This window comes from Heterodontus francisci, chromosome 2 (genome assembly GCF_036365525.1).
Source record: "Heterodontus francisci isolate sHetFra1 chromosome 2, sHetFra1.hap1, whole genome shotgun sequence".
Lineage (NCBI taxonomy): Eukaryota > Metazoa > Chordata > Chondrichthyes > Heterodontiformes > Heterodontidae > Heterodontus > Heterodontus francisci.
Window position 1 is genome coordinate 212225894 of NC_090372.1, and position 27909 is coordinate 212253802.

At 47.3% G+C, this 27909-nt stretch overlaps 1 protein-coding gene across 4 annotated transcripts in view; it reads right to left on the reverse strand.

The window, feature by feature from the left end:
• vill (villin-like) overlaps positions 1-27909 on the reverse strand; it is a 166685-nt gene that overhangs the window by 41040 nt on the left and 97736 nt on the right. For all 4 annotated transcript variants that reach the window (XM_068015725.1, XM_068015723.1, XM_068015724.1 and 1 more), the window contains 3 exons: positions 13202-13291; positions 6405-6479; positions 1236-1432 (listed from right to left, as the gene is read on the reverse strand). In XM_068015725.1, coding sequence (XP_067871826.1) covers positions 1236-1432; positions 6405-6479; positions 13202-13273 — 344 coding nt within the window. In that variant the 5' untranslated portion in view covers positions 13274-13291. The remainder of the gene's footprint in view (positions 1-1235; positions 1433-6404; positions 6480-13201; positions 13292-27909) is intronic.

The following is a 27909-nucleotide window of genomic DNA, read 5'->3' on the forward strand; positions in this document are numbered from 1 at the left end:
CAAGAAGTCAGAATTGGATGAGCGCAGATATTGCAGAGGGTTGTAGGAGATGACCGAGATAGAGAGCAGCGAGGCCATGGAGGGATTTGAAAACAAGGATGAGAAGTTTAAAATCAAGGCGTTGTCTTACTGGGAGCCAATGTACAGAGAGTGATAGGTGAATGGAACTTGTTGTAAGTCAGGATACAGGCAGCAGAGTTTTGGAAGAGCTCAAGTTTATGAACGATGCAGGACTAAGGCTGGCCAGGAGAGCGTTGGAGGTAACAAAGGCATGGAGGAGGGTTTCAGCAGTAGGTGAGCTGAGACAGGCAATGTTATGGAGGTGGATATAGGTGATGGAGCCTGTTGATGGAGCGGATGTGTGTGGCCAGAAGCTTATCTCAAGGTCAAATACGACACCAAGTTTGGGTATTGCTCCGGTTCGACCTCAGATAGAGAGAGCACGGAGCTAAGGGCCTACAGAGCTAGGCTTCTCCTCAACCAATGTCCAGCAGTGTTTGCTAGCTTCCAATCAGTAGTGGGAACCCCCCACCCCCAATTGATATTCGGTTCCTAACCCAGGGATTGTTGGGGAGAGGGGCATGGAGGCTGATTGTCCCAGTGCTCTGGCCTAGATCAGCTAACAGCACAAGAATATTAGGGCCTATAATTTTGGGACTTTCTTTGTCCCGAAAGTTTTTCCCGACCCCCCATTCCCTCTGTCACGAAAAGGGGATAGGAAGAGAATGTTAAAGGGAGATTTAACAGAATGTTATCAGGGATGAGGGAATTCAGTTAAGTGAAGAGAGTAGGGAAGCTGGGATTGTTCTCCTTAGGGCAGAGAAGGTTCAGGCGAAATTTAATAGAGTCGTTCAAAATTATGAGGGGTTTTGAACATGCAAATAAGATGAAACTTTCCACTGGCAGGAGAGTCGGGGTAACCAGAGGAACCAGAATGAAGATAATTGGTAAAAGAACCAGAGGGGAGAGAAGGAGAATTGCTATGATCTAGCCTGAAAGGGCAGTGAAAGCAGATTCATTAATAACTTCCAAAAGAGAGTTGATCAAATACTTGAACAAGAAAAATTTGCAGGGATATGAGGAAAGAGCAGGGTGAGTGGGACGAAATTGGATAGCTCTTTCAAAGAGCCAGCACAGGCTGGATGGGCTAAATGGCCTCCTCTTTGCTGTAAGATTCAATTGAAGGCAAGTATCTGAATGCCAAAGGACGAGGCCTTTTTGCTAATTTTACTTACACGATGCCAGACTTGAAGTAACTTTTGAACTCCGGAGACTCGTACCCCTGGGTCTCCCGATACTGGGTAGGCCCTCCCCCGAGGTAATCATCCAGCTGGACGACGTACATAGCTGCAGCCCCCTGCTCATCCTGGGTTGACTCTTTCCCTATCCAGTAATGGAGGTCTTCGGATATCCCTCTATCTGTCTTCCTAATCTGCACAGAGAAAGAAACAATCAGATAAAAGTAAAATACTGCGGGTGCTGGAAATCTGAAATAAAAACAAGAAATGCTGGAACCACTCAGCAGGTCTGGCAGCATCTGTGGAAAGAGAAGCAGAGTTAACGTTTCGGGTCAGTGACCCTTCTTCGGAACTGACAAATATTAGAAATGTCACAGGTTATAAGCAAGTGAGGTGGGGGTGGGGCAAGAGATAACAAAGGAGAAGGTGTAGATTGGACAAGGCCACATAGCTGACCAAAAGGTCATGGAGAAAAGGCAAACAATATGTTAATGGTGTGTTGAAAGACAAAGCATTAGTACAGATAAGGTGTTAACGGACTGAATATTGAACAGCAGCAAGTGCAAACATGAAAAAAAACAGTGGGTAAGAAAACTGAACAAACTAAGATGAAATGAAATAAATGCAAAAAAAAAAAAGGATTGTAAAAAATGTAAAAAAGAAAAAAAAAAGAAAAAAACTAAAAATGAAAGTAAAATGGGGGGCTGTCATGCTCTAAAATTATTGACCTCAATGTTCAGTCCGGCAGGCTGTAGTGTGCCTAATCGGTAAATGAGATGCTGTTCCTCGAGCTTGCGTTGATGTTCACTGGAACACTGCAGCAATCCCAGGACAGAGATGAGAGCAGGGGGGAGTGTTGAAATGGCAAGCAACCGGAAGCTCAGGGTGCTGCTTGCGGACTGAGCGGAGATGTTCCGCAAAGCGGTCACCCAGTCTCCGCTTGGTCTCCCCAATGTAGAGGTGACCACATTGTGAGCAGTGAATACAGTATACTACATTGAAAGAAGTACAAGTAAATCGCTGCTTCACCTGAAAGGAGTGTTTGGGGCCTGGGATAGTGAGGAGAGAGGAGGTAAATGGGCAGGTATTACACCTCCTGCGATTGCAGGGGAAGGTGCCATGGGAAGGGGATGAGGTGATGGGGGTAATGGAGGAGTGGACCAGGGTATTGCGGAGGGAACGATCCCTTCGGAATGCTGACAGGGGAGGGGAGGGGAAGATGCGTTTGGTAGTGGCATCACGCTGGAGGTGGCGGAAATGGCGGAGGATGATCTTTTGGATATGGAGGCTGATTGGGTGGAAAGTGAGGACAAGGGAACCCTGTCACGGTTCTGGAAGGTAGGGAAAGGGTTGAGGGCAGAGGTGCAGGAAATGGGCCGGACACGGTTGAGGGCCCTGTCAACAACAGTTGGGGGGAGTCCTCGGTTGAGGAAAAAGGAGGTCATATCAGAAGCACCGTCATGGAAGGTAGCATCATCAGAGCAGATGCGTCGGAGACGGAGAAACTGGGAGAATGGAATGGAGTCCTTAGAGGAGGTAGGGTGTAAAGAAGTGTAGTCGAGGTAGCTGTGGGAGTCGGTGGGTTCCATTATAATGATTATTAAACATTACAATCATGAAGTTGTTGACCAATCACAGCAATCAATCTATTAATTAGTCTACAATGGAGCTAGACATGAGGTGAGGAAAACCCCCAGTGGTGGAGAGCTTTGGGAACCACAGATACAGAGTTACCCATTTCTCCCAAGCATGTTACACTCACTACGTTGTCATGTCTCAAATTACTCATATGTCATTTTCTAGAAGACATTTACAGCCTCCAGTATAATGTGCAGTTGTCCACTTGCCACACCTCTCCATCCTCAACACCCTACCTCCAGGTTCGAGACATCAGGATTAGGAATCCTGCCTCACTTTTTCCTTCTCTCCGTGAGGGACAATGCCATTAACTGTAACTCCTCTACCATCAGTACACAGTACAGGTCAAAGGTCAAGCCAGAGGCCTAGCTGACTTGCATGGTTCAGTATGAAGTGTAATGAATCCGTCTGTCAGCGTAGGGTGCCAACAGTCAAAAATCATCCAATTGGGTAATGAGTATTTGCTTTCCAATTGGCTATGGGAAGGCAGGATGCCACAAGATAGACATGTCAGTCGACCCATGGCATGCCCATTGGGGTGGGACAGTTGGAGGCTATGCGATGAAACTGCCAGAAACATGCCCAGCTACAGTTGGCAGCCCCAATTGATTGGCATCCTTCCATCTGCAAGAGATGAAGGAAATTCAGCCTCAGAACTTTGGTGAGATCATCTGCTGCACCTCAAGGGGGAAGTGTCCTCTCCATTTGTTTTTGGCTGCATATCTTGAACAGGATTGGTGGAGACACAGACTTGCCCAGCGTCTGTATTGCCCTCTGACAGACTGAATCCAGAGGAAAGATAGGAACCCCTACGTCTGGATCCCACTCAGTTGTGGGGGTTAAGACAGCACCTCTTACATTGCAGCACTGCCCCAGAGTGTCAGCCTTGCCTTTGTGCTCAAGTCCTGCAGTGGGACCTGAACCTGGACCCTTATGCTTTAGAGGTGAGAGTGCTACCAACTTAACCCAGTTCACCGTCCTTTCACCTTGGGTTTGAGGTCAAACACAGCCCACAGTGAGGGGATGCAAGCTTCCTCTCTTTGAATGATGGGAGGATCCATTCACTCTTAGATTTGGAACACTAGACTTAAAGTAAACCTACTATCTGAGCAGAATTCTTCACTGAACAGTGGATAAACATTTGCAACAATCTATCAGCTAGGATTGTGCTCCAGAACCTGCCTCGGCCCTAGCCAAGCTGTTCCAGTACAGCTACAACACTGGCATCTACCCTGCAATGTGGAAAATTGCCCAGGAATGTCCTGTACACAAAAAGCAGGACAAATCCAAACCGACCAATTACCTTATTAGTCTACTCTCGATCATCAGCAAAGTGATGGAAGGGGTCGTCAACAGTGCTATCAAGCGGCACTTACTCAGCAATAACCTGCTCACTGACACTCAGTTTGGGTTCCGTCAGGGCTACTCAGCACCTGACCTCATTACATCCTTGGTCCAAACATGGACAAAAGAGCTGAACTCCAGAGGTGAGGTAAGAGGTGAGGTCAGATGTAGCATTTGACTGAGTTTGGCATCAAGGAGCCCTAGCAATACTGGAGTCAATGGGTATCAGGGGAAAAACTGTCCACTGGTTGGAGTCATACCGAGCACAAAGGAAGATGGTTGTGGTTGTGGAGGTCAAGCATCTCAGTCCCAGGACATCACTGCAAGAGTTCCTCAAAATAGTGTCATAAGGCTAACCATCTTCAGTTGCTTCATCAATGACCTTCCCTCATCATAAGGTCAGAAATGGGGATGTTCACTGACGATTGCACCATTCGCGACTTCTCAGATGCAGCAAGACCTGGACAACATCCACGCTTGGGCCGATAAGTGGCAAGTAACATTCGCAACACACAAGTGCCAGGCAATGACGATCTCAAACAAAAGAGAATCTAACCATCTCCCTTGATGGTCAATGGCATTACCATTGCTGAATCCCCCACTAACAAACATCCTGGGGTGGGTACCATTGACCAGAAATTCAACAGGACCAGCTACAAGAGCTGGTCAGAGGCTGGGAATTCTGCGCCGAGTAACTCACCGCCTGTCTCCCCAAAGCCTGTTCACCATCTACAAGGCACAAGTCAGGAGTGTGAAGGAATAGTCTCCACTTGCCTGGATGGGTGCAGCTCCAACAACACTCAAGAAGCTTGACACCCATCGAGGACAAAGCAGTCCGCTTGATTGGCACCCCATCCACCACCTTCAACTTCACTCCCTCCACCACCGACGCACAGTGGCAGCAGTGTGCACCATCTACAAGATGCACTGCAGCAACTCACAAAGGCTCCTTGAACAGCACCTTTCAAATCCATGACCTATACCAACAAGGACAAGGGCAGCAAATGTATGGGAACACCACCACCTGCAAGTTCCCCTCCAAGTCACACACCATCCTGACTTGGAACTATATCGCCATTCCATCACTGTCACTTAGTCAAAATCCTGGAACTCCCTTCCTAGCAACACTGTGGGTGTACCTACACCCCAAGGACTGCAGCGGTTCAAGAAGGCAGCTCACCACCAGCTTCTCAAGGGCAATTAGGGATGGGCAATAAATGCTGGCCTAGCCAGCGACGCCATGAATGAATAAAAAAAAAGTGGTGAGAATGTGGAACTCACTACCACATGGAGTAGTTGGGATACATTGCATTGATGCATTTCAGGGGAAGCTAAGATAAAACACATGAAGCAGAAAGAAATCAAAGGACATGCAGATAGGGTTAGATGAAGAGGGGTTGGGAGGAGGTTCGTGTGGAGCATAAACACTAGCATTAAACCAGTTGGGCCGAATGGCCTGTTTCTTTGTTGTATATTCTCAGTAAATCACATTCCAACACCCAAGACCTGAGAATGAATGATAATAATAATGAAATATGAGCCAGAGCAAGTACAGATCACAGGTGCCATTGCCAAGTCAGCCAGTTGGGTTTTATGATTATTCAGCAACTTATTTCTGTTTCTAGCCAACATATTCCCAGGTTTAACAAACTCAGTTGTGTAACTGGAAGTAGTTGGGGTTTGGCTGCACTGGGTTGCTGGTCCATTATCATAACTGCTAGGCTATCTGAGGCTGGCACTGAGATACATTGGGGATAAGCAGTTTAAACCCAAGGAATCATTTGCCTGGGAGGGCTAGTTAGTGACTGCACATGCCTGAAAACAAAGGGCAATCCCATTCTCCACCACTGACATTCCTCAACAAACAAAGACAGTAAAAGCTCAATAAAAATAGAAACAAACGGAAAATCTTTTTCTAAAAATATTTCTTTCCTCGTGGGTCCCTCTCCAGCTCAAACCCTCCTCTAAAGAGGACAGGACAGAGGGGTAGAGGTGGGGGAGTGGGGGTGGGGGGGGGGGGGGTGGTGTGGTGGAAATCAGATGCTTCCATTGAATCTTCTCTCTGGACAAGCCCAGGTTGCGATACACGCTGTAGGTTGGAAAGGGCGACACAGACCTGACTCTTATTGTTACTTGATTTTACTAAAATCAGCATTCTCCGTGCTTCCTCCCACTCATACTTACAAACAGTATCAGGTAGCAGTCACCTTCGAAGAAACTTCCGTAAGCCTTCAGGGGGATAGGGACCACCTCCATTTTCTGTAAAAGATTCATCAGTCAGCATTGGAATAAAAGACATGCATTTATATAGCGCCTTTCACGACCACAGGACATCCTAAAGCACTTCACAGCCATTGAAATACTTCTGGCATGTTGTCACTGCTATAATGTGGGAAATAAGACAGCCTATTTTCACACAGCAATATGATAATGGCCAGAGAATCTGATTTTGCGATGTGGGTTGAGGGATAAATATTAACCAGGGAGCTCTCTCCTGCTCTTCTTTGACATAGCACCATGTGATCTTTTCTATCTACTTGAGAGGGCAGAAGGAGCTTGGGTTTCACAACACAATTCACCTGAAAGATGGCATTGCCACCTGTACAGTACTCCCTCAACTCTGCACTAGAACATCAGCCTTAACATTTGAGCTTAAGCCTACAGAGTGGGACTTGAACCTACCACCGTCAAACTGCAAGGCAAGCGTATGACCAACTGAGCCACAGCTGACATTAGGGAAGACAGGCCAATGAAACCAGTGGAGAGTCTCCCAGTATCCTTGTCGAAAGTGGTTTGTCAGCAACATCTCAACATCTTTCAGTTCGTTCGAAAGAACCTCCCTCCCTTCTCAATCCATGTCCCTTTAGTGGTGAAAGTGGATATGGGAACCAAACTGCCCTCACTACAACGGGAGATCACTACAGGCAGAGACCTCGATAGGGGATATCACTACAGCTACACATCTTTGCAGGAGAGATCACTACAAGGGGAAATTGTTATAGGAGAGCTCATTATAGGCAGAGTCCACAACAGAGAGAGATCACTACAGGGGGAGATCACGACAGGGGGAGATCACGACAGGGGGAGATCACGACAGGGGGAGATCACGACAGGGAGACATCACTACAGGGGCAGATCACTACAGGGGCAGATCACTACAGGGGGTGATCACTACAGGGGGTGATCACTACAGGGGGTGATCACTACAGGGGGTGATCACTACAGGGGGTGATCACTACAGGGGGAGATCACTACAGGGGGAGATCACTACAGGGGGAGATCACTACAGGGGGAGATCACTACAGGGGGAAATCACTACAGGGGGAAATCACTACAGGGGGAGATCACTATAGGGGAGATCACTATAGGGGAGATCACTACTGGGAGAGATCACTACAGGGAGAGATCACTACAGGGAGACATCACTACAGGGAGACACCACTACAGGGGGACACCACTACAGGGGGACACCACTACAGGGGGACACCACTACAGGGGGACATCACTACAGGGGGACATCACTACAGGGGGACATCACTACAGGGAGACATCACTACAGGGAGACATCACTACAGGGAGACATCACTACAGGGAGACATCACTACAGGGAGACATCACTACAGGGGGAGATCACTACAGGGAGACATCACTACAGGGAGACATCACTACAGGGAGACATCACTACAGGGAGACATCACTACAGGGAGACATCACTACAGGAGGACATCACTACAAAGAGACATCACTACAGGGAGACATCACTACAGGGAGACATCACTACAGGGGGAGATCACTACAGGGGGAGATCACTACAGGGGGAGATCACTACAGGGGGAGATCACTACAAAGAGACATCACTACAGGGAGACACCACTACAGGGAGACACCACTACAGGGAGACACCACTACAGGGAGACACCACTACAGGGAGACACCACTACAGGGAGAGATCACTACAGGGAGTGATCACTACAGGGGGTGATCACTACAGGGGAGATAACGACGGGGGGGATAACGACAGGGGGGGATAACGACAGGGGGAGATAACGACAGGGGGAGATAACGACAGGGGGAGATCACGACTGGGAGACATCACTACAGGGGGACATCACTACAGGGGGACATCACTACAGGGGGACATCACTACAGGAGGACATCACTACAGGGAGACACCACTACAGGGAGACACCACTACAGGGAGACACCACTACAGGGAGACACCACTACAGGGAGACACCACTACAGGGAGACATCACTACCGGGGGACATCACTACCGGGGGACATCACTACAGGGGGAGATCACTACAGGGGGACATCACTACAGGGGGAGATCACTACAGGGGGAGATCACTACAGGGAGACATCACTACAGGGAGACATCACTACAGGGAGACATCACTACAGGGAGACATCACTACAGGGGGAGATCACGACAGGGGGAGATCACTACAGAGAGACATCACTACAGGGAGACATCACGATTGGGAGACACCACTACAGGGAGACACCACGACAGGGGGAGATCACGACAGGGGGAGATCACGACAGGGGGAGATCACGACAGGGAGACATCACGACAGGGAGACATCACGACAGGGAGACATCACTACCGGGGGACATCACTACCGGGGGACATCACTACAGGGGGAGATCACTACAGGGGGAGATCACTACAGGGAGACATCACTACAGGGAGACATCACTACAGGGAGACATCACTACAGGGAGACATCACTACAGGGAGACATCACTACAGGGGGAGATCACGACAGGGGGAGATCACTACAGAGAGACATCACTACAGGGAGACATCACGATTGGGAGACACCACTACAGGGAGACACCACGACAGGGGGAGATCACGACAGGGGGAGATCACGACAGGGGGAGATCACGACAGGGGGAGATCACGACAGGGAGACATCACGACAGGGAGACATCACGACAGGGAGACATCACGACAGGGAGAGATCACGACAGGGAGAGATCACGACAGGGAGAGATCACGACAGGGAGAGATCACGACAGGGGGAAATCACTACAGGGGGAAATCACTACAGGGGGAGATCACTACAGGGGGAGATCACTACAGCGGGAAATCACTACAGGGGGAAATCACTACAGGGGGAAATCACTACAGGGAGAAATCACTATAGGGGGAAATCACTATAGGGAGAGATCACTACAGGGGGAGATCACTACAGGAGGACATTACTACAGGGAGAGATCACTACAGGGAGAGATCACTACAGGGGGAAATCACTACAGGGGGAAATCACTACAGGGGGAAATCACTACAGGGGGAAATCACTACAGGGGGAAATCACTACAGGGGGAAATCACTACAGGGGGAAATCACTACAGGGGGAAATCACTACAGGGGGAGATCACTACAGGAGGACATCACTACAGGGGGAAATCACGACAAGGGGAGATCACGACAGGGAGGCATCACGACAGGGAGACATCACGACAGGTAGACATCACTACAGGGAGACATCACTACAGGGAGACATCACTACAGGGAGACATCACGACAGGGAGACATCACTACAGGGAGACATCACTACAGGGAGACATCACTACAGGGAGACATCACTATAGGGAGACATCACTATAGGGAGACATCACTACAGGGGGAGATCACTACAGGGGGAGATCACTACAGGGGGAGATCACTACAGGGAGACATCACTACAGGGGGAGATCACTACAGGGGGAGATCACTGCAGGGGGAGATCACTGCAGGGGGAGATCACTGCAGGGAGACATCACTGCAGGGAGACATCACTGCAGGGAGACATCACTGCAGGGAGACATCACTACAGGGAGACATCACTACAGGGAGACATCACTACAGGGAGACACCACTACAGGGAGACACCACTACAGGGAGACACCACTACAGGGAGACACCACTACAGGGGGAAATCACTACAGGGGGAAATCACTACAGGGGGAAATCACTACAGGGGGAAATCACTATAGGGAGAGATCACTACAGGGGGAAATCACTACAGGGGGAAATCACTACAGGGGGAAATCACTACAGGAGGACATCACTACAGGGAGACATCACGACAAGGGGAGATCACGACAGGGGGAGATCACGACAGGGGGAGATCACGACAGGGGGAGATCACGACAGGGAGGCATCACGACAGGGAGACATCACGACAGGGAGACATCACGACAGGGAGACATCACGACAGGGAGACATCACTCCAGGGAGACATCACGACAGGGAGACATCACGACAGGGAGACATCACGACAGGGAGACATCACGACAGGGAGACATCACGACAGGGGGAGATCACGACAGGGGGAGATCACGACAGGGAGACATCACGACAGGTAGACATCACTACAGGGAGACATCACTCCAGGGAGACATCACGACAGGGAGACATCACGACAGGGAGACATCACGACAGGGAGACACCACTACAGGGGGAAATCACTACAGGGAGAAATTACTCCAGGGAGACATCACTACAGGGAGACATCACTACAGGAAGACATCACTACAGGAAGACATCACTACAGGGAGAAATTACTCCAGGGAGACATCACTACAGGGAGAAATTACTCCAGGGAGACATCACTACAGGGAGACATCACTACAGGAAGACATCACTACAGGGAGACATCACTACAGGGAGACATCACTACAGGGAGACATCACTACAGGGAGACATCACTACAGGGAGACATCACGACAGGGGGAGATCACGACAGGGGGACATTACTACAGGGAGACATCACGACAAGGGGAGATCACGACAGGGGGAGATCACGACAGGGGGAGATCACGACAGGGAGGCATCACGACAGGGAGACATCACGACAGGGAGACATCACGACAGGGAGACATCACGACAGGGAGACATCACTCCAGGGAGACATCACGACAGGGAGACATCACGACAGGGAGACATCACGACAGGGAGACATCACTACAGGGGGAGATCACGACAGGGAGACATCACGACAGGTAGACATCACTACAGGGAGACATCACTCCAGGGAGACATCACGACAGGGAGACATCACGACAGGGAGACACCACTACAGGGGGAAATCACTACAGGGAGAAATTACTCCAGGGAGACATCACTACAGGGAGACATCACTACAGGAAGACATCACTACAGGAAGACATCACTACAGGAAGACATCACTACAGGGAGAAATTACTCCAGGGAGACATCACTACAGGGAGAAATTACTCCAGGGAGACATCACTACAGGGAGACATCACTACAGGAAGACATCACTACAGGGAGACATCACTACAGGGAGACATCACTACAGGGAGACATCACTACAGGGAGACATCACGACAGGGGGAGATCACGACAGGGGGAGATCACGACAGGGGGAGATCGCGACAGGGGGAGATCGCGACAGGGGGAGATCACGAAGGGAGACATCACTACAGGGAGACATCACGACAGGGAGACATCACGACAGGGGGAGATCACGACAGGGGGAGATCACGACAGGGGGAGATCGCGACAGGGGGAGATCACGACAGGGGGAGATCACGACAGGGAGACATCACTACAGGAAGACATCACTACAGGAAGACATCACTACAGGAAGACATCACTACAGGGGGAGATCACTAGGGATAGAAAAAAATCATACAATCATAAAATCATAAAATGTTTACAGCACAAAAAGAGGCCACTTTGCCCATCGTATCTGCGCCAGCCAAAAAACGAGCCACCCAGCCTAATCCCACCTTCCAGCATTTGGTCCATAGCCCTGTAGGTTACGGCACTTGAGGTGCATATCCAGGCTCCTTTTGAATGAGTTGAGTGTTTCTGCCTCTACTACCCTTTCAGGTAGTGAGTTCCAGACCCGCACCACCCTCTGGGTGAAAAAGCTTTTCCTCATCTCCCCTCTAATCTTTCTACCAATCACTTTAAATCTATGCCCCCTAGTCACTGACCTCTCTGCTAAGGTAAATAGACCCTTCACCTCCACTCTATCCAAGCCCCTCACAATTTTGTACATCTCAATCAAATCTCCCCTCAGCCTCCTCTGTTCCAAGGAGAACAATCCTAGCCTATCCAATCTTTCCTCATAGCTGTATTTTTCCAGTCCTGGCAACATCCTTGTAAATCTCCTCTCCACCCTCCATCCTTTCTGTAATGAGGTGATCAGAACTGCACACAGTACTCAAGTTGTGGCCTAACCAATGAGTTATACAGTTCCAGCATAACCTCCCTGCTCTTATATTCTATACCTCGGCTAATAAAGGAAAGGATTCCATATGCCTTCTTAACCATCTTATCAATCTATCCTGCTATCTTCAGGGATCTGTGGACATTCATTCCAAGGTCCCTCACTTCCTCTACACTGCAGTATTTTCCCATTAATCATGTATTCCTTTGCCTTGTTTGACCTCCCCAAATGCATCACTTCTCCACGTTGAATTCCATTTGCTACTTTTCTGCCCATCTGACCAGTCCATCAATATCGTCCTGCAGCCTACAGCGATCCTCCTCACTATCTACCACATTGCCAATTTTCATGTCGTCTGCAAACTTCTCAATTATGCCCCCTACATTTACGTCCAAATCGTTAATATATACCACAAAAAGCAGGGGACCCAGTACTGAACCCTGCAGAACGCCACTGGAAACAGTCCTCCAGTCGCTAAAACACCCGTCAACAATTACCCTTTGTTTCTGCCACTGAACCAATTTTGTATCCAGCTTGCTTCATTCCCTTGGATCTCATGCGCTTTTTTTTTTAACCACTCTGCCACGTGGGACCTTGTCAAAAGCCTTGCTCAAAATCACTACAGGGAGAGGTGACTTGAAGAACTGCCAAGTAAATCCTGTGCATTAACTTTCGGCTTTGTTCTTGGCCCAGGCCTTTGTATGGAAGGTGTTTTATATAAATGGCAGCTGTTGTCAGGTGGGGGCCCTGGACACAAAGCACCAAGCTCAACTCAACATCCTTACCTCGATGGTCCATATCTGCAGGCCCGGGCTCTTGCTGAGATTTTTAAAGGCCTCTGGTATTACGGTTGGCATGGCGACTGCTGGTCACAACTGGAAGCAAGCAGAAAACAAATTGAGTTAGTGTTTAGACCACATAATGTGCAGTGAGGATTTCCCCCCAACCAACTCCTCAGAAACCGACTGCAACCACCAAGACTTACTGTGATGCTGGTCAGATCCTATCGAGTCTCCCAATTGGCCACTCCACTGCCTTATACTACCAGCTAATTCAGGAAGGGTTGATCACAGAGAAGCTTTTATCAGCTGCTGCTTCCTGTCGTCTCAAACTATGGAAGTCAGTTAGGTGGAGAGACTTGAGAAGCTGGGATTGTTCTCCTTAGAGCACAGAAGGCTAAGGGAAGATTTAATAGAGGTGTTCAAAATCATGACTTGGAATCACCTATTCCTCAATTTCCCTTGCCTACAGAATGGGCCCCGCCCTACAAAACAACCAATTTATCTGAGATGTTTTTGGTAAACATGATAAGGTACGAAATAAATCTTTTCCATTTCGCCTCTTCTATTGGTCTATTGTTTCCAACCTTGCAACTTGACCCAGCTCCTTAGGTCCATCAGTCTAGACCCAGCCACCTAGACCCAGCCACCTAGACCCCTCCCTACCTAGGTCCATCTACCTAGGCCAAGATATCTGGGCCCAGCCACGTAGGCCCAGCCATCTAGGCTCACTTGACGACAGGCCTATCTGCCTAGGCTTCTCAGCTATCACCTGCTCTGCCCAGTGCACCGCTAGGTCAAGCATTTATATAATTGCCTTGCTGCCCATACCATTCACAAGCTTCACTTTACAATGAAGGAAACCCTGGGGACCAGGTGGCAGAATTAGTTTGTGCCTTGTCCAGTCAGCTTCCTTCATGTTGTAGTCACTGGCAGAGCAGATTGTGGTGGGGTGTAGGTATTACTGGGCAAGTAATCCAGAGGCCCAGACTGCTAATCTAGAGAACAGGAGTACAGATCCCTCCATGGCAGTTTAACAATTTGAATTCTGTTATTCGGAGGTAAAAGTGGCCCTGAAGCTGTCGGATCATAGTTAGAAATCCAACTGGTTTCAACTATATCCCTTCAGGGAAGGCAACCTGTTGTCCTGCCTATGTGACTCAGTTGTATCAAATTTCTACAAAGAATTTACAGTATAGTAACAACACCCTCACCAGCCCCTTTTCTGTGAAACTAGGGATGTGTAATATATGTCAGTCTTGTTAGAGATTCCCACATCCTTAGAATGAATTTAAAAATCACCCAGTGGCACATGTGTGGATCTGTGTCCTCCTCAGGTTGTCCAGAGTCCTTTTACCAGAATAAACCCCAAAGAACAAGAAACATAGAACAGTACAGCACAGGAACAGGCTATTCGGCCTTCCAAGCCTGCGCTGATCTTGATGCCTGTCTAAACTAAAACCTTCTGCACTTCCGGGGACCGTATCCCTCCATTCCCATCCTATTCATATATTTGCCAAGATGCCTCTTAAACGTCGCTATCGTACCTGCTTCCACCACCTCCCCCGGCAGCAAGTTCCAGGCACTCACCACCCTCTGTGTAAAGAACTTGCCTCGCACATCCCCTCTAAACTTTGCCCCTCTCACCTTAAACCTATGTCCCCGAGTAACTGACTCTTCCACCCTGGGAAGAAGCTTCTGACTATCCACTCTGTCCATGCCGTTTATAACTTTGTAAACCTCTATCATGTCACCCCTCCACCTCCGTCATTCCAGTGAAAACAATCCGAGTTTTTCCAACCTCTCCTCTTAGCTAATGCCCTCCAGACCAGGCAACATCCTGGTAAACCACTTCTGTACCCTCTCCAAAGCCTCCACATCCTTCTGGTAGTGTGGCGACCAGAATTGCACTCAATATTCGAAGTGTGACCTAACTAAAGTTCTGTACAGCTGCAGCATGACTTGCCAATTTTTATACTCTATGCCCCGACCGATGAAGGCAAGCATGCCGTATGCCTTCTTGACTACCTTATCCACCTGCGTTGCCACTTTCAGTGACCTGTGCACCTGTACGCCCAGATTTCTCTGCCTGTCAATACTCCTAAGGGTTCTGCCATTTACTGTATACTTCCCACCTGCATTAGACCTTCCAATATACATTACCTCACATTTGTCCAGATTAAACTCCATCTGCCATTTCTCTGCCCAAGTCTCCAACCGATCTATATCCTGCTGTATCCTCTGACAATCCTCATCACTATCCGCAACTCCACCAACCTTTGTGTCGTCCGCAGACTTACTAATCACACCAGCTACATTTTCCTCCAAATCATTTATATATACTACAAACAGCAAAGGTCCCAGCATTGATCCCAGCGGAACACCACTAGTCACATCCCTCCATTCAGAAAAGCACCCTTCCACAGCTACCCTCTGTCTTCTATGACTGAGCCAGTTCTGTAGCCATCTTGCCAGCTCACCTCTGATCCCATGTGACTTCACCTTTTGTACCAGTCTGCCATGAGGGACCTTGTCAAAGGCTTTACTGAAGTCCATATAGATAACATCCACTGCCCTTCCTTCATCAATCATCTTCGTCACTTCCTCAAAAAACTCGATCAAGTTAGTGAGACACGACCTCCCCTTCACAAAACCATGCTGCCTCTCGCTAATAAGTTCATTTGTTTCCAAATGGGAGTAAATCCTGTCCCGAAGAATCCTCTCCAATAATTTCCCTACCACTGACGTAAGGCTCACCGGCCTATAATTTCCTGGATTATCCTTGCTACCCTTCTTAAACAAAGGAACAACATTGGCTATTCTCCAGTCCTCTGGGACCTCACCTGTAGCCAATGAGGATGCAAAGATTTCTGTCAAGGCCCCACCAATTTCTTCCCTTGCCTCCCTCAGTATTCTGGGGTAGATCCCATCAGGCCCTGGGGACTTATCTACCTTAATGCTTTGCAAGACGCCCAACACCTCCTCCTTTTTGATAACGACATGACTGAGACTATCTACACTCCCTTCCCTAGACTCATCATTCACCAAGTCCTTCTCTTTGGTGAATACTGATGCAAAGTACTCATCTAGTACCTCGCCCATTTCCTCTGGCTCCACACATAGATTCCCTTCTCTGTCCTTGAGTGGGCCAACCCTTTCCCTGGTTAGCCTCTTGCTCTTTATATACGTATAAAAAGCCTTGGGATTTTCCTTAATCCTGTTTGCCAATGACTTTTCATGACCCCTTTTAGCCCTCCTGACTCCTTGCTTAAGTTCCATCCTACTGTCTTTATATTCCTCAAGGGCTTCGTCTGTTCCTAGCCTTACAGCCCTTACGAATGCTTCCTTTTTCTTTTTGACTAGGTATGTTAGCAATTAGGGGCTGGAAGGTCACAATTCCCACCCATCCACAGTTGCCCTGAGAATAAGGATGGGCAGGCAATAATGTAATCAACCAATGGGCAGTCTTGAAAGAGGAGATGGTTCGGGTACAGTCAAGGTACATTCCCACGAGGGGGAAAGGTAGGGCAAACAAAACCGGAGCTCCCTGGATGACAAAAGAGGTAAAGAGTAAGATGAAGCAGCAAAATGGGGGCATTTGACAGATGTCAGGCTGATAAGACAAGTGAGAACCAAGCTTAATATAGAAAGTGTGGCAAAAGAACCAAAGACGACATGAGAATTTTTTTTTTTAACGCAGCGAGTGGTTAGGACCTGGAATGCACTGCTTGAGAGTGTGGTGGAGGCAGATTCAATCATGGCCTTCAAAAGGGAATTGGATATGTACTTGAAGGGAAAAGATTTGCAGGACTAAGATGCGGGAGTGGGACTAGTTGGCTTGGTCTTGCAGAGAGACAACATAGATTCAACAGGCTGAATGGCCTCCCTCCATGCTGTAACATGGTAATGAGCTGCCTTGAACCACTGCAGTCCTCACAGTGAAGGGACAGGTCCATCAATGGTATTGAGAGCAGCAGCATCTATAGGTAATGGTCTCAGGTCCCTTTTCTCTAAATTGACCAGTAAACCTATTATTCCTGGCACCACTAATTCCATAACTTGCTACAGGAGGATTCATGCCCACAACCTGTGGGCTATTAGACCAGCACCATAACCAGCTTCTACACTATCAGACCAGCAGCAAACAAGCCTTTGAAAGACCTTCCATCAGAGCTTATTACACTGGCACCCACTGGTAATAGACCTGCATTTACTGCAATCAGAGAATTGATAAGAAAAAGGCTCTTAAAAAGGCCGTGGATGTAAAATGTCCGACCTCTAAGGTGTGCCTCTTAAGTATTCTTTGTAACTAAGAGACATATCCTGAATCAATAGAGCCCCTCCTTTCAACTTCTTATGGGTGCAGATGCTTTGATGTCAGACTGCGCCCTATATAGACACAGTGAAGCACATAGGTAAACAGCTTGGGCTACTACACACACACCCCCCACACACACCCCAACACCCCCCACACACCCCAACAATACACACAAGAAGAACAAAGAACAAAGAACAGTACAGCACAGGAACAGGACATTTGGCCCTCCAAGCCTGCGCTGATCTTGATGCCTGTCTAAACTGAAACCTTCTGCACTTCCGGGGTCCCTATCCCTCTATTCCCATCCTATTCAATGTATTTGTCAAGATGCCTCTTAAACGTCTCTATGGTACCTGCTTCCACCACCTCCCCCGGCAGCAAGTTCCAGGCACTCACCACCCTCTGTGTAAAGAACTTGCCTCGCACATCCCCTCTAAACTTTGCCCCTCTCACCTTAAAACTATATCCCCTAGTAACTGACTCTTGCACCCTGGGAAAAAGCTTCTGACTATCCACTCTGTCCATGCCGCTTATAACTTTGTAAACCTCGATCATGTCACCCTTCCACCTCCGTCGTTCCAGTGAAAACAATCTGAGTTTTTCCAACCTCTCCTCTTAGCTAATGCCCTCCAGACCAGGCAGCATCCTGGTAAACCACTTCTGTACCCTCTTCAAAGCCTCCACATTCTTCTGGTAGTGTGGCGACCAGAATTGCACGCAATATTCGAAGTGTGACCTAACTAAGGTTCTGTACAGCTGCAGCATGACTTGCCAATTTTTATACTCTATGCCCCGACCGATGAAGGCAAGCATGCCGTATGCCTTCTTGACTACCTTATCCACCTGCGTTGCCACTTTCAGTGACCTGTGCACCTGTACGCCCAGATCTCTCTGCCTGTCAATACCCCTAAGGGTTCTGCCATTTACTGTATACTTCCCACCTGCATTTGACCTTCCAATATACATTACCTCACATTTGTCCAGATTAAACTCCATCTGCCATTTCTCTGCCCAAGTCTCCAACCGATCTATATCCTGCTGTATCCTCTGACAATCCTCATCACTATCCGCAACTCCACCAACCTTTGTGTCGTCCGCAGACTTACTAATCACACCAGCTACATTTTCCTCCAAATCATTTATATATACTACAAACAGCAAAGGTCCCAGCATTGATCCCAGCGGAACACCACTAGTCACATCCCTCCATTCAGAAAAGCACCCTTCCACAGCTACCCTCTGTCTTCTATGACTGAGCCAGTTCTGTAGCCATCTTGCCAGCTCACCTCTGATCCCATGTGACTTCACCTTTTGTACCAGTCTGCCATGAGGGACCTTGTCAAAGGCTTTACTGAAGTCCATATAGATAACATCCACTGCCCTTCCTTCATCAATCATCTTCGTCACTTCCTCAAAAAACTCAATCAAGTTAGTGAGACACGACCTCCCCTTCACAAAACCATGCTGCCTCTTGCTAATAAGTTCATTTGTTTCCAAATGGGAGTAAATCCTGTCCCGAAGAATCCTCTCCAATAATTTCACTACCACTGACGTAAGGCTCACCGGCCTATAATTTCCTGGATTATCCTTGCTACCCTTCTTAAACAAAGGAACAACATTGGCTATTCTCCAGTCCTCTGGGACCTCACCTGTAGCCAATGAGGATGCAACGATTTCTGTCAAGGCCCCACCAATTTCTTCCCTTGCCTCCCTCAGTATTCTGGGGTAGATCCCATCAGGCCCTGGGGACATATCTACCTTAATGCTTTGCAAGACGCCCAACACCTCCTCCTTTTTGATAACGACATGACTGAGACTATCTACACTCCCTTCCCTAGACTCATCATTCACCAAGTCCTTCTCTTTGGTGAATACTGATGCAAAGTACTCATCTAGTACCTCGCTCATTTCCTCTGGCTCCACACATAGATTCCCTTCTCTGTCCTTGAGTGGGCCAACCCTTTCCCTGGTTAGCCTCTTGCTCTTTATATACGTATAAAAAGCCTTGGGATTTTCCTTAATCCTGTTTGCCAATGACTTTTCATGACCCCTTTTAGCCCTCCTGACTCCTTGCTTAAGTTCCATCCTACTGTCTTTATATTCCTCAAGGGCTTCGTCTGTTCCTAGCCTTACAGCCCTTACGAATGCTTCCTTTTTCTTTTTGACTAGGTATGTTAGCAATTAGGGGCTGGAAGGTCACAATTCCCACCCATCCACAGTTGCCCTGAGAATAAGGATGGGCAGGCAATAATGTAATCGACCAATGGGCAGTCTTGAAAGAGGAGATGGTTCGGGTACAGTCAAGGTACATTCCCACGAGGGGGAAAGGTAGGGCAAACAAAACCGGAGCTCCCTGGATGACAAAAGAGGTAAAGAGTAAGATGAAGCAGCAAAATGGGGGCATTTGACAGATGTCAGGCTGATAAGACAAGTGAGAACCAAGCTTAATATAGAAAGTTTGGCAAAAGAACCAAAGACGACATGAGAATTTTTTTTTTAACGCAGCGAGTGGTTAGGACCTGGAATGCACTGCTTGAGAGTGTGGTGGAGGCAGATTCAATCATGGCCTTCAAAAGGGAATTGGATATGTACTTGAAGGGAAAAGATTTGCAGGACTAAGATGCGGGAGTGGGACTAGTTGGCTTGGTCTTGCAGAGAGACAACATAGATTCAACAGGCTGAATGGCCTCCCTCCATGCTGTAACATGGTAATGAGCTGCCTTGAACCACTGCAGTCCTCACAGTGAAGGGACAGGTCCATCAATGGTATTGAGAGCAGCAGCATCTATAGGTAATGGTCTCAGGTCCCTTTTCTCTAAATTGACCAGTAAACCTATTATTCCTGGCACCACTAATTCCATAACTTGCTACAGGAGGATTCATGCCCACAACCTGTGGGCTATTAGACCAGCACCATAACCAGCTTCTACACTATCAGACCAGCAGCAAACAAGCCTTTGAAAGACCTTCCATCAGAGCTTATTACACTGGCACCCACTGGTAATAGACCTGCATTTACTGCAATCAGAGAATTGATAAGAAAAAGACTCTTAAAAAGGCCGTGGATATAAAATGTCCGACCTCTAAGCTGTGCCTCTTAAGCATTCTCTGTAACTAAGAGACATATCGTGAATCAATAGAGCCCCTCCTTTCAACTTCTTATGGGTGCAGATGCTTTGATGTCAGATTGCGCCCTATATAGACACAGTCAAGCACATAGGTAAACAGCTTGGGCTACTACACACACACCCCAACACCCCCCACACACCCCAACACCCCCCACACACCCCAACACCCCCCACACACCCCAACAATACACACAAGAACAAAGAACAGTACAGCACAGGAACAGGCCATTCGGCCCTCCAAGCCTGCGCCGATCTTGATGCCTGTCTAAACTAAAACCTTCTGCACTTCCGGGGTCCCTATCCCTCTATTCCCATCCTATTCATGTATTTGTCAAGATGACTCTTAAACGTCATTATCGTACCTGCTTCCACCACCTCCCCTGGCAGCAAGTTCCAGGCACTCACCACCCTCTGTGTAAAGAACTTGCCTCGCACATCCCCTCTAAACTTTGCCCCTTGCACATTAAACCTATGTAACTGACTTTTCCACCCTGGGAAAAAGCTTCTGACTATCCACTCTGTCCATGTTGCTCATAACTTTGTAAACCTCGATCATGTCGCCCCCTCCACCTCTGTCGTTCCAGTGAAAACAATCCGAGTTTGTCCAACCTCTTCTCATAGCTGATGCCCTCCAGACCAGGCAACATCCTGGTAAACCTCTTCTGTACCCTCTCCAAAGCCTCCACGTCCTTCTGGTAGTGTGGCGACCAGAATTGCACGCAATATTCGAAGTGTGACCTAACTAAAGTTCTGTACACACACCCCAACACTCACACTCCCCGCACACACTCCCCTCACCCTCCACACAGCACACACACACACAAACACACAATGAGCACATACCTTGATCCTGGTTGAGTCAAGTGAACTCAGAAATAATTATGGAAAATACTGGAACTACTCAGCAGGTCTGACTTTCGAATTTTTTCCAGTTCTGATGAAGGTCATAGACTTGAAACATTAACTCTGTTTTTCTCTTCACAGATGCTGCCAGAACTGCTGATTATTTCCAGCACTTTCTATTTTAGATTTCCAGCATCCGCAGTATTTTGCTTTTGTCTCGGAAATGATCACTGCTTTATGTCCCTCACTGGGTTGGGAAAACTCAAGCCGGTAATTAACACTCTATTGCACCACTGAACACACCTGATTTTTTTAATCTGATAAGTCAGCCAAACATTTGCCTTTATGTTAGTGTGCTCGGGAGTATTAGTCTTAAAGAGGAATTATAGAATCATAGAATGGTTACAGCACAGACGGAGGCCATTCAGCCCATTGTGTCTGTGCCAGCTCTCTGCAACAGCAACTCACCTAGTCTCACTCCTCTGCCTTTTCCCTGTCGCCCTACAAATTTCTTCTCTTCAGATAATTATCCAATTCCTTTTTGAAAGCCTTGATTGGATCTTCCTCCACCACACTCTCAGGCAGTGCATTCCAGATCCTAACCACTCGCTACATAAAAAAAGTTTTTCATTATGTCGCCTTTGGTTCTTTTGCCAATCACCTTAAATCGGTGCCCTCTGGTTCAGTAGGTCCCTGGCGCTTGACAACAAGGGCTTAAAGTGGTGGGTAAATTCCAAACCAAGCTGGGGAAACAATTGTGGAGCAATTTTAACTTAACTGTCAAGGTGGGAATCCCACAGGATTGGATGGGACGCTTGTTTTTATACCCAAGTCCAAAATGGCTCTCTGTTTGGGTGTTAGCTGTGGTTCTGGGGAGCACTCTTACCTCTGAGTCACAAGGCTCTGGGTTCAAGTCCCACTCCGGGACTTGAGCACAAAACACAAAGCTGATGCTTCAGTGCAGTACTGAACGAGTGCTATACTGTCAGAGGTGCCGTCTCTCAGATGTGATGTTAAACCTCGGCCCCAGGAGTTTGCTCGGGTGGATGTAAAATATCCCATGGCACTATTTCAAAGAACAGCAGGGGAGATGTCCTGGCCAATATTTACCCCTTAATCAACATCGTGAAAACAGATTAACTGGTCATTATCACACGGCTACATTACAACAGAGACTGCACTTCATTGGCTGTAAAGTGCTTTGAGACATCCAGTGGTTGTGAAAGACGCTATATAAATGCAGGTTCGTTTTTCTTTACCTCAACACACGGTAGAATCAGGGAAAGGTGAAAAACCATAGTTACAAACTGTCGATGATGTAGCTTCAAGTCTTGAAAGAGATGAAACTACTCACATGGCAATACTGGATTTCGCAAAAGCTTTTGAACAAACTTCACTATCTCGTCAGGGGGATTTTACTAAATTGGATCTGGCACTTCCTAACCAACAGAAAAGAGAGTAATGTGTTATGGGGAATCATCTCTCTTAGAGCAGTTCTCTCTGGAGTATCCCAGGGAACAGTGTTGGGACCCTTACTCGTCCCGACATACATAAATGGCCTTCCCAACAAGTTAAAAAAAACAGGGTGTGACTATTTGCAGATTACTGCATGGTCTATGCAGCAGGGAACACTCGATCATATCAACTCCTTGCAAGATGATCTCCTGGAATTGCAAAAATGGCAGGATCAATGGAAGATGGCATTCAACACCAAAAAATGCTATATCATGTGCATCAACAAAAAGGACCAACCAGCAGATAGCTTTAAGTTCTATAAAGGAATTCTCCAACAGGTAGATACACAACCACACCTGAGGCTTCATCTTAAAAAAAAAAATCTTCAAATGGGGATTCCACATTCAGCAAGTTACATCCAAAACAAACATGGTTCTTGGATTTAGTAATGCAACAAGAATATCAGAATTACAGCTTATCAAACATTTGTTAGGCGAGTAAGCAAGTTGTTTGTGGGTCCTTATATGGCAAGAGATAAAGGGAGAAAAGTAGACTGGCCTTGTTCTATAAAATATGCCATGACCTGGTGAGTACATAGCTTCCTTTGGCAATGACAAAACACGAGGTAGCCATCCACAAACTACAAAGACCATTTGTTTCCAAGACAGTGCATCAACAATCTCTTTCCAGGAACAATCCCACAGTGGAACAAGCTGCCAAAGGAAATGGTCACAGCCCCGTCACTTGAAATCTTCAAGACCCATCTTTAGATCATCTCCATTTATCAGTTCTTCATTATCATAACTAACAGATCAGTGTGTCACATCTGGTTTAGCTAGCGCTAACCACATTCATGGTGTTGGCGGAGTACGGATGTTAATCTGCGATGCCGACACAACCAAAGCAGAAGCAGAGGAAGCACTCAATTCCTCTCAGTTCCCTGGTGGGTGGGTTAGTTAAAATTGCCCCATTTCAGTGAGGAGTAGTCAGTCCACGAAACAGGCTCCCAAGGGCGATGATTGAAGCAGATAGGATTGATTCATTCAAATTAGTCAAGTTTCTTTCAGAAAGTAACATTTGGAGATACAGTAAAGGAGGAATTTGGGACTTGATGTGAGGGTGCAGCCTGCTTGTGAGGAACAGGTGAGTTTGAACCCATGGTTCCCAAGGCTCTTGAACACTGAGGGGGTTTTGCTCACCTCATGTCTATTATAGAGTAATCAATAACGATTGATTGCAATGGCTGTGGTTTAGTTGTTTGCACTTTGCCTCCATGCCAAGCGATTATGGGTTCAGGACTCACAAAAATCTAGGCTGATCCTCCATCTCAGTACTGAGGGAGTGCTGCACTGTCAGAGGTGCTGTCTTTTGGATATCTGTCCCCTTGGGTGGATGTAAAATATCCCATGGTACTATTTCAAAGGAAGAGTAGGAGCGTTACTGAAAAACAGGTGATCTGGTCATCATCACATTGCTGTTTGTGGGATCTTGCTGTGTGTAAATTGAGCTGCTGTTTCCCTACATTACAACAGTGACGACAGCAAAATAAAATAGAAGTGCTTAATTGGCTGTTGATAGCTTTGGGACATCCTGAGGTGGTAAAAGGCGCTATATAAATACAAGTTTTAAAAAATCTTTATCATGAAATGAGCCTGCATTTGGCATTGGGCCCTCCTTGAAAAAAGACAACAAAGTCCCTGCACTTGCTAGGAACAGTCCGTTTATCCGAGCTAAAGCTGGCAGCCGACAGACTGCTAGGCACCAATAGGAACCAGAACAGCGAATGCACAAAGGGACCCCATGTACCGTCACAGAGTGTGCAGCCATCAGCAGTAATCACAGGGGACACACGGCACAAAGTAGTCATGGCAACGTGCAGCTGGCAGAAATTATATTCTGCCCTTTACAGTAAGCCTTGTGTTACCAAAGTTTCATAACTCCCTGATGGCATTCCTATCTGTGAGAGAATGTGTGTTACAACCCAGGGTCAGCCCCCCACTTTCATCAGCCATTTATAACCGTGATCAATCGAGACAGCAACACATCAAACCAGCTCCCCATCTTGAACAGGTCTGCAATAAGACGGGCACTAAGTTGTGTCTTTTTAACGGACGTGAGTATTTTTACCTAGGATTCCCACCTGTCCAACAGTCTGATTCCTTTTGAACAGGCAAGCTGACGATATATATGTTTACATTTTAAATAAAAGTCAAATTTTGCTGCTTATCTAGATGTCTCATCAACAACAACAATATGCATTTATTTAGTGCTTTTAACACAGTTAAAACATCCCAAGGCACGTCACAGACAAACATTGGACACCAAGCCAAAACGCTGTATGTTTTCAAGAAGGAGTTAGATATAGCTCTTGGGTCTAAAGGGATCAAAGGATATGGAGCGAAAGCGGGAACAGGTCACTGGGTTGGATGATCAGCCATGATCATAATGAATGGCGGAGCAGGCTCTCACCACCAAAAAGCTGCTGAGACTGGAGGGTCAATTGGAAATTTCAAAACTGAGTCAGATTTTTATTAGGGAAAAGTTAGGGTTTTGGAGCCAAAGCGGGTAAATGGAATTAAGATACAGATCAGCCATGATTTAAATGAATGGCCTCCTCCTGTTCCTAAAAAACATTATAGTGCAGGATTGGCATCACGGGTAGGCCAGACTGGGTATGGACAGCAGCTTCCCTTCCCTGGTGTACGGGAGTGAACCAGTCGAATTTCTTGTTTTGCGTCAATGTGACACATTTCACTGGTTATGTCTCTGAGAGAATTTCACTACTAAGGATTTTCAAAATATATTTGTAATTATAAGTAAAGCAACGTCTGACGCCAGTCTGAGCCCCCTTGCCCACTTTAAACTGGGCCAAATGTGCCAACCTTATCCCGAAAGTAAGCCAGCAATCTCATTGGGCCCTAATCAAACAGGGAAACCATTTCAAAGCACGGACCTGCAGTCCGGGTGGGAGGCTGATTTAATTGCTCCCAGTAGCAGAATCATACAATAGAACAGAATGGTTACAGCACAGAAGGAGGCCATTCGGCCCATCACATCTGTGCCAGCTCTCTACAAGAGCAATTCGGCTAGTTCCACTTCCCCGCCTTTCCCCTGTAACCCTGCAATTTTTTTCTCTTAGATCAGCAGAAACAGACCCCAATGAACATAATTCAGTCCTGGATGTGATTAACAGGAGAATGCAACCATTGCAGTTATTAATGAACTCACTGGGGTTTCAGCAGGTGGGATGACTGAGTGAACCCCTTCCCACATTCGGAGCAGGTGAACGGCCTCTCCCCAGTGTGAACTAGCTGGTATGTCAGCAGGATGGTTATGTGACTGCATCAGCAATCCAGGGGCATGCATGACTGATCCAGAGAACAAGCTCAAGAAGGCCCACCATCTTCTCAAGGCTATCTCTGGCTAAGCACTGACTGATTTCAGAGGATTACGAGTCAGGGAAGTATATTTATTCTGCTAACGTGCAAGCTTTGTTATTTTCAATGCCACAATAGTTGAGGGATAAATCTTGGCCAGGGCACCAGTGTAACTTGCCTGCTCTTCTTTGCAATAAACGGTTCAAGAAGGTGGCCCACCAGCACCTTCACAAAGTCAATCTGGAATTGACAGCAAAATCAACCTTGTCAGCAACTCCCACATTCTGAGAATTAATCATGACAAAAAAAAACGTGAAAACTGCACATCAGCGAGCTTGGTCATGTGTAGAGTAAACAATGGCAAGAATGCACACAAAGATTGAGGCAAACTGTGTGAGGCAGCTTGTGCTGGTCGCCTTCAAAGTCAAGGGGAAGGTTGATGAATGAGAACAACGAGTTTAGAGGCAACTTTAGGAGGGCGTATCCCCTCGACAACGCTGAATCGTGAATTGTAACAATGGAGTACTGTGTACAGTATTGATTTCCTTATTTAAGGAAGGATGTAAATGCGTTGGAAGCAGTTCAGAGGTGGTTCACCAGACTAATACCTGGAATAGGTGGGCTGTCTTATGAGGAAAGGTTGGACAAGTTAGGCTTGTATCCGCTGGAGTTTAAAAGAGTAAGAGGCGACTTGATTGAAACATGTAAGATCCTGAGGGGTCTTGACAGGGTGGATGTGGAAAGGATGTTTCCTCTTGTGGGAGAATCTAGAACTAAAGGTCACTGTTTAAAAATAAGGGGTCGCCCATATAAGACAGAGATGAGGAGAAATGTTTTCTCTCAGAGGGTCGTGAGTCTTTGGAATTCTCTTCCTCAAAAGGCGGTGGAAGCAGAGTCTTTGAATATTTTTAAGGCAGAGATAGATAGATTCTTGATGAGCAAGGGGGTGAAAGGTTATCGGGGGTAGGTGAGAATGTGGAGTTGAGGAAACAATCAGATGAACCATGATCTTATTGAATGGCGGAACAGGCTCGAGGGGCTGAGTGGCCTATTCCTGCTCCTAATTCGTATGTTTGTAAGTTCATAAGATGCTCCAGCTCCTACATAACAGATTCCATCTTTGCTCTCTGTTTCGGCCAGTGATCTCCAGTGATGAGCAACACCATTCAGCTTTTCCAATGAATAAGGGATGGAATTTCGAGAGCTGCTGCTTCCATTGCCAAAGATGGACATCGACAGTCGCCCCAGTGACCAGAACGCAGAGACAGGAGGAGGCAAATCTGGCTGATCTCTGCTGCCTGTGTCCTACCCTAAGTCCTGTTCACCCATTACCCTTACGCTCACTGGACTACAGTGACTCCCAGTCAAGCAACGCCTCTCGTCCTTATTTTCAAATCCCTCCCTGGCCTTGTCCCTCCCTACCTCTGTGATCTCTGCTTTCCCTGAGATCCCTGTGCTCGTCTAATTCCACAAAAAGCAGGACAAATCCAAGCCGGCCAATTACCACCCCATCAGTCTACTCTCGATCATCAGCAAAGTGATGGAAGGTGCTGGCGACAGTGCGAACAAGTGGCACTTATTCAGCAACACCTG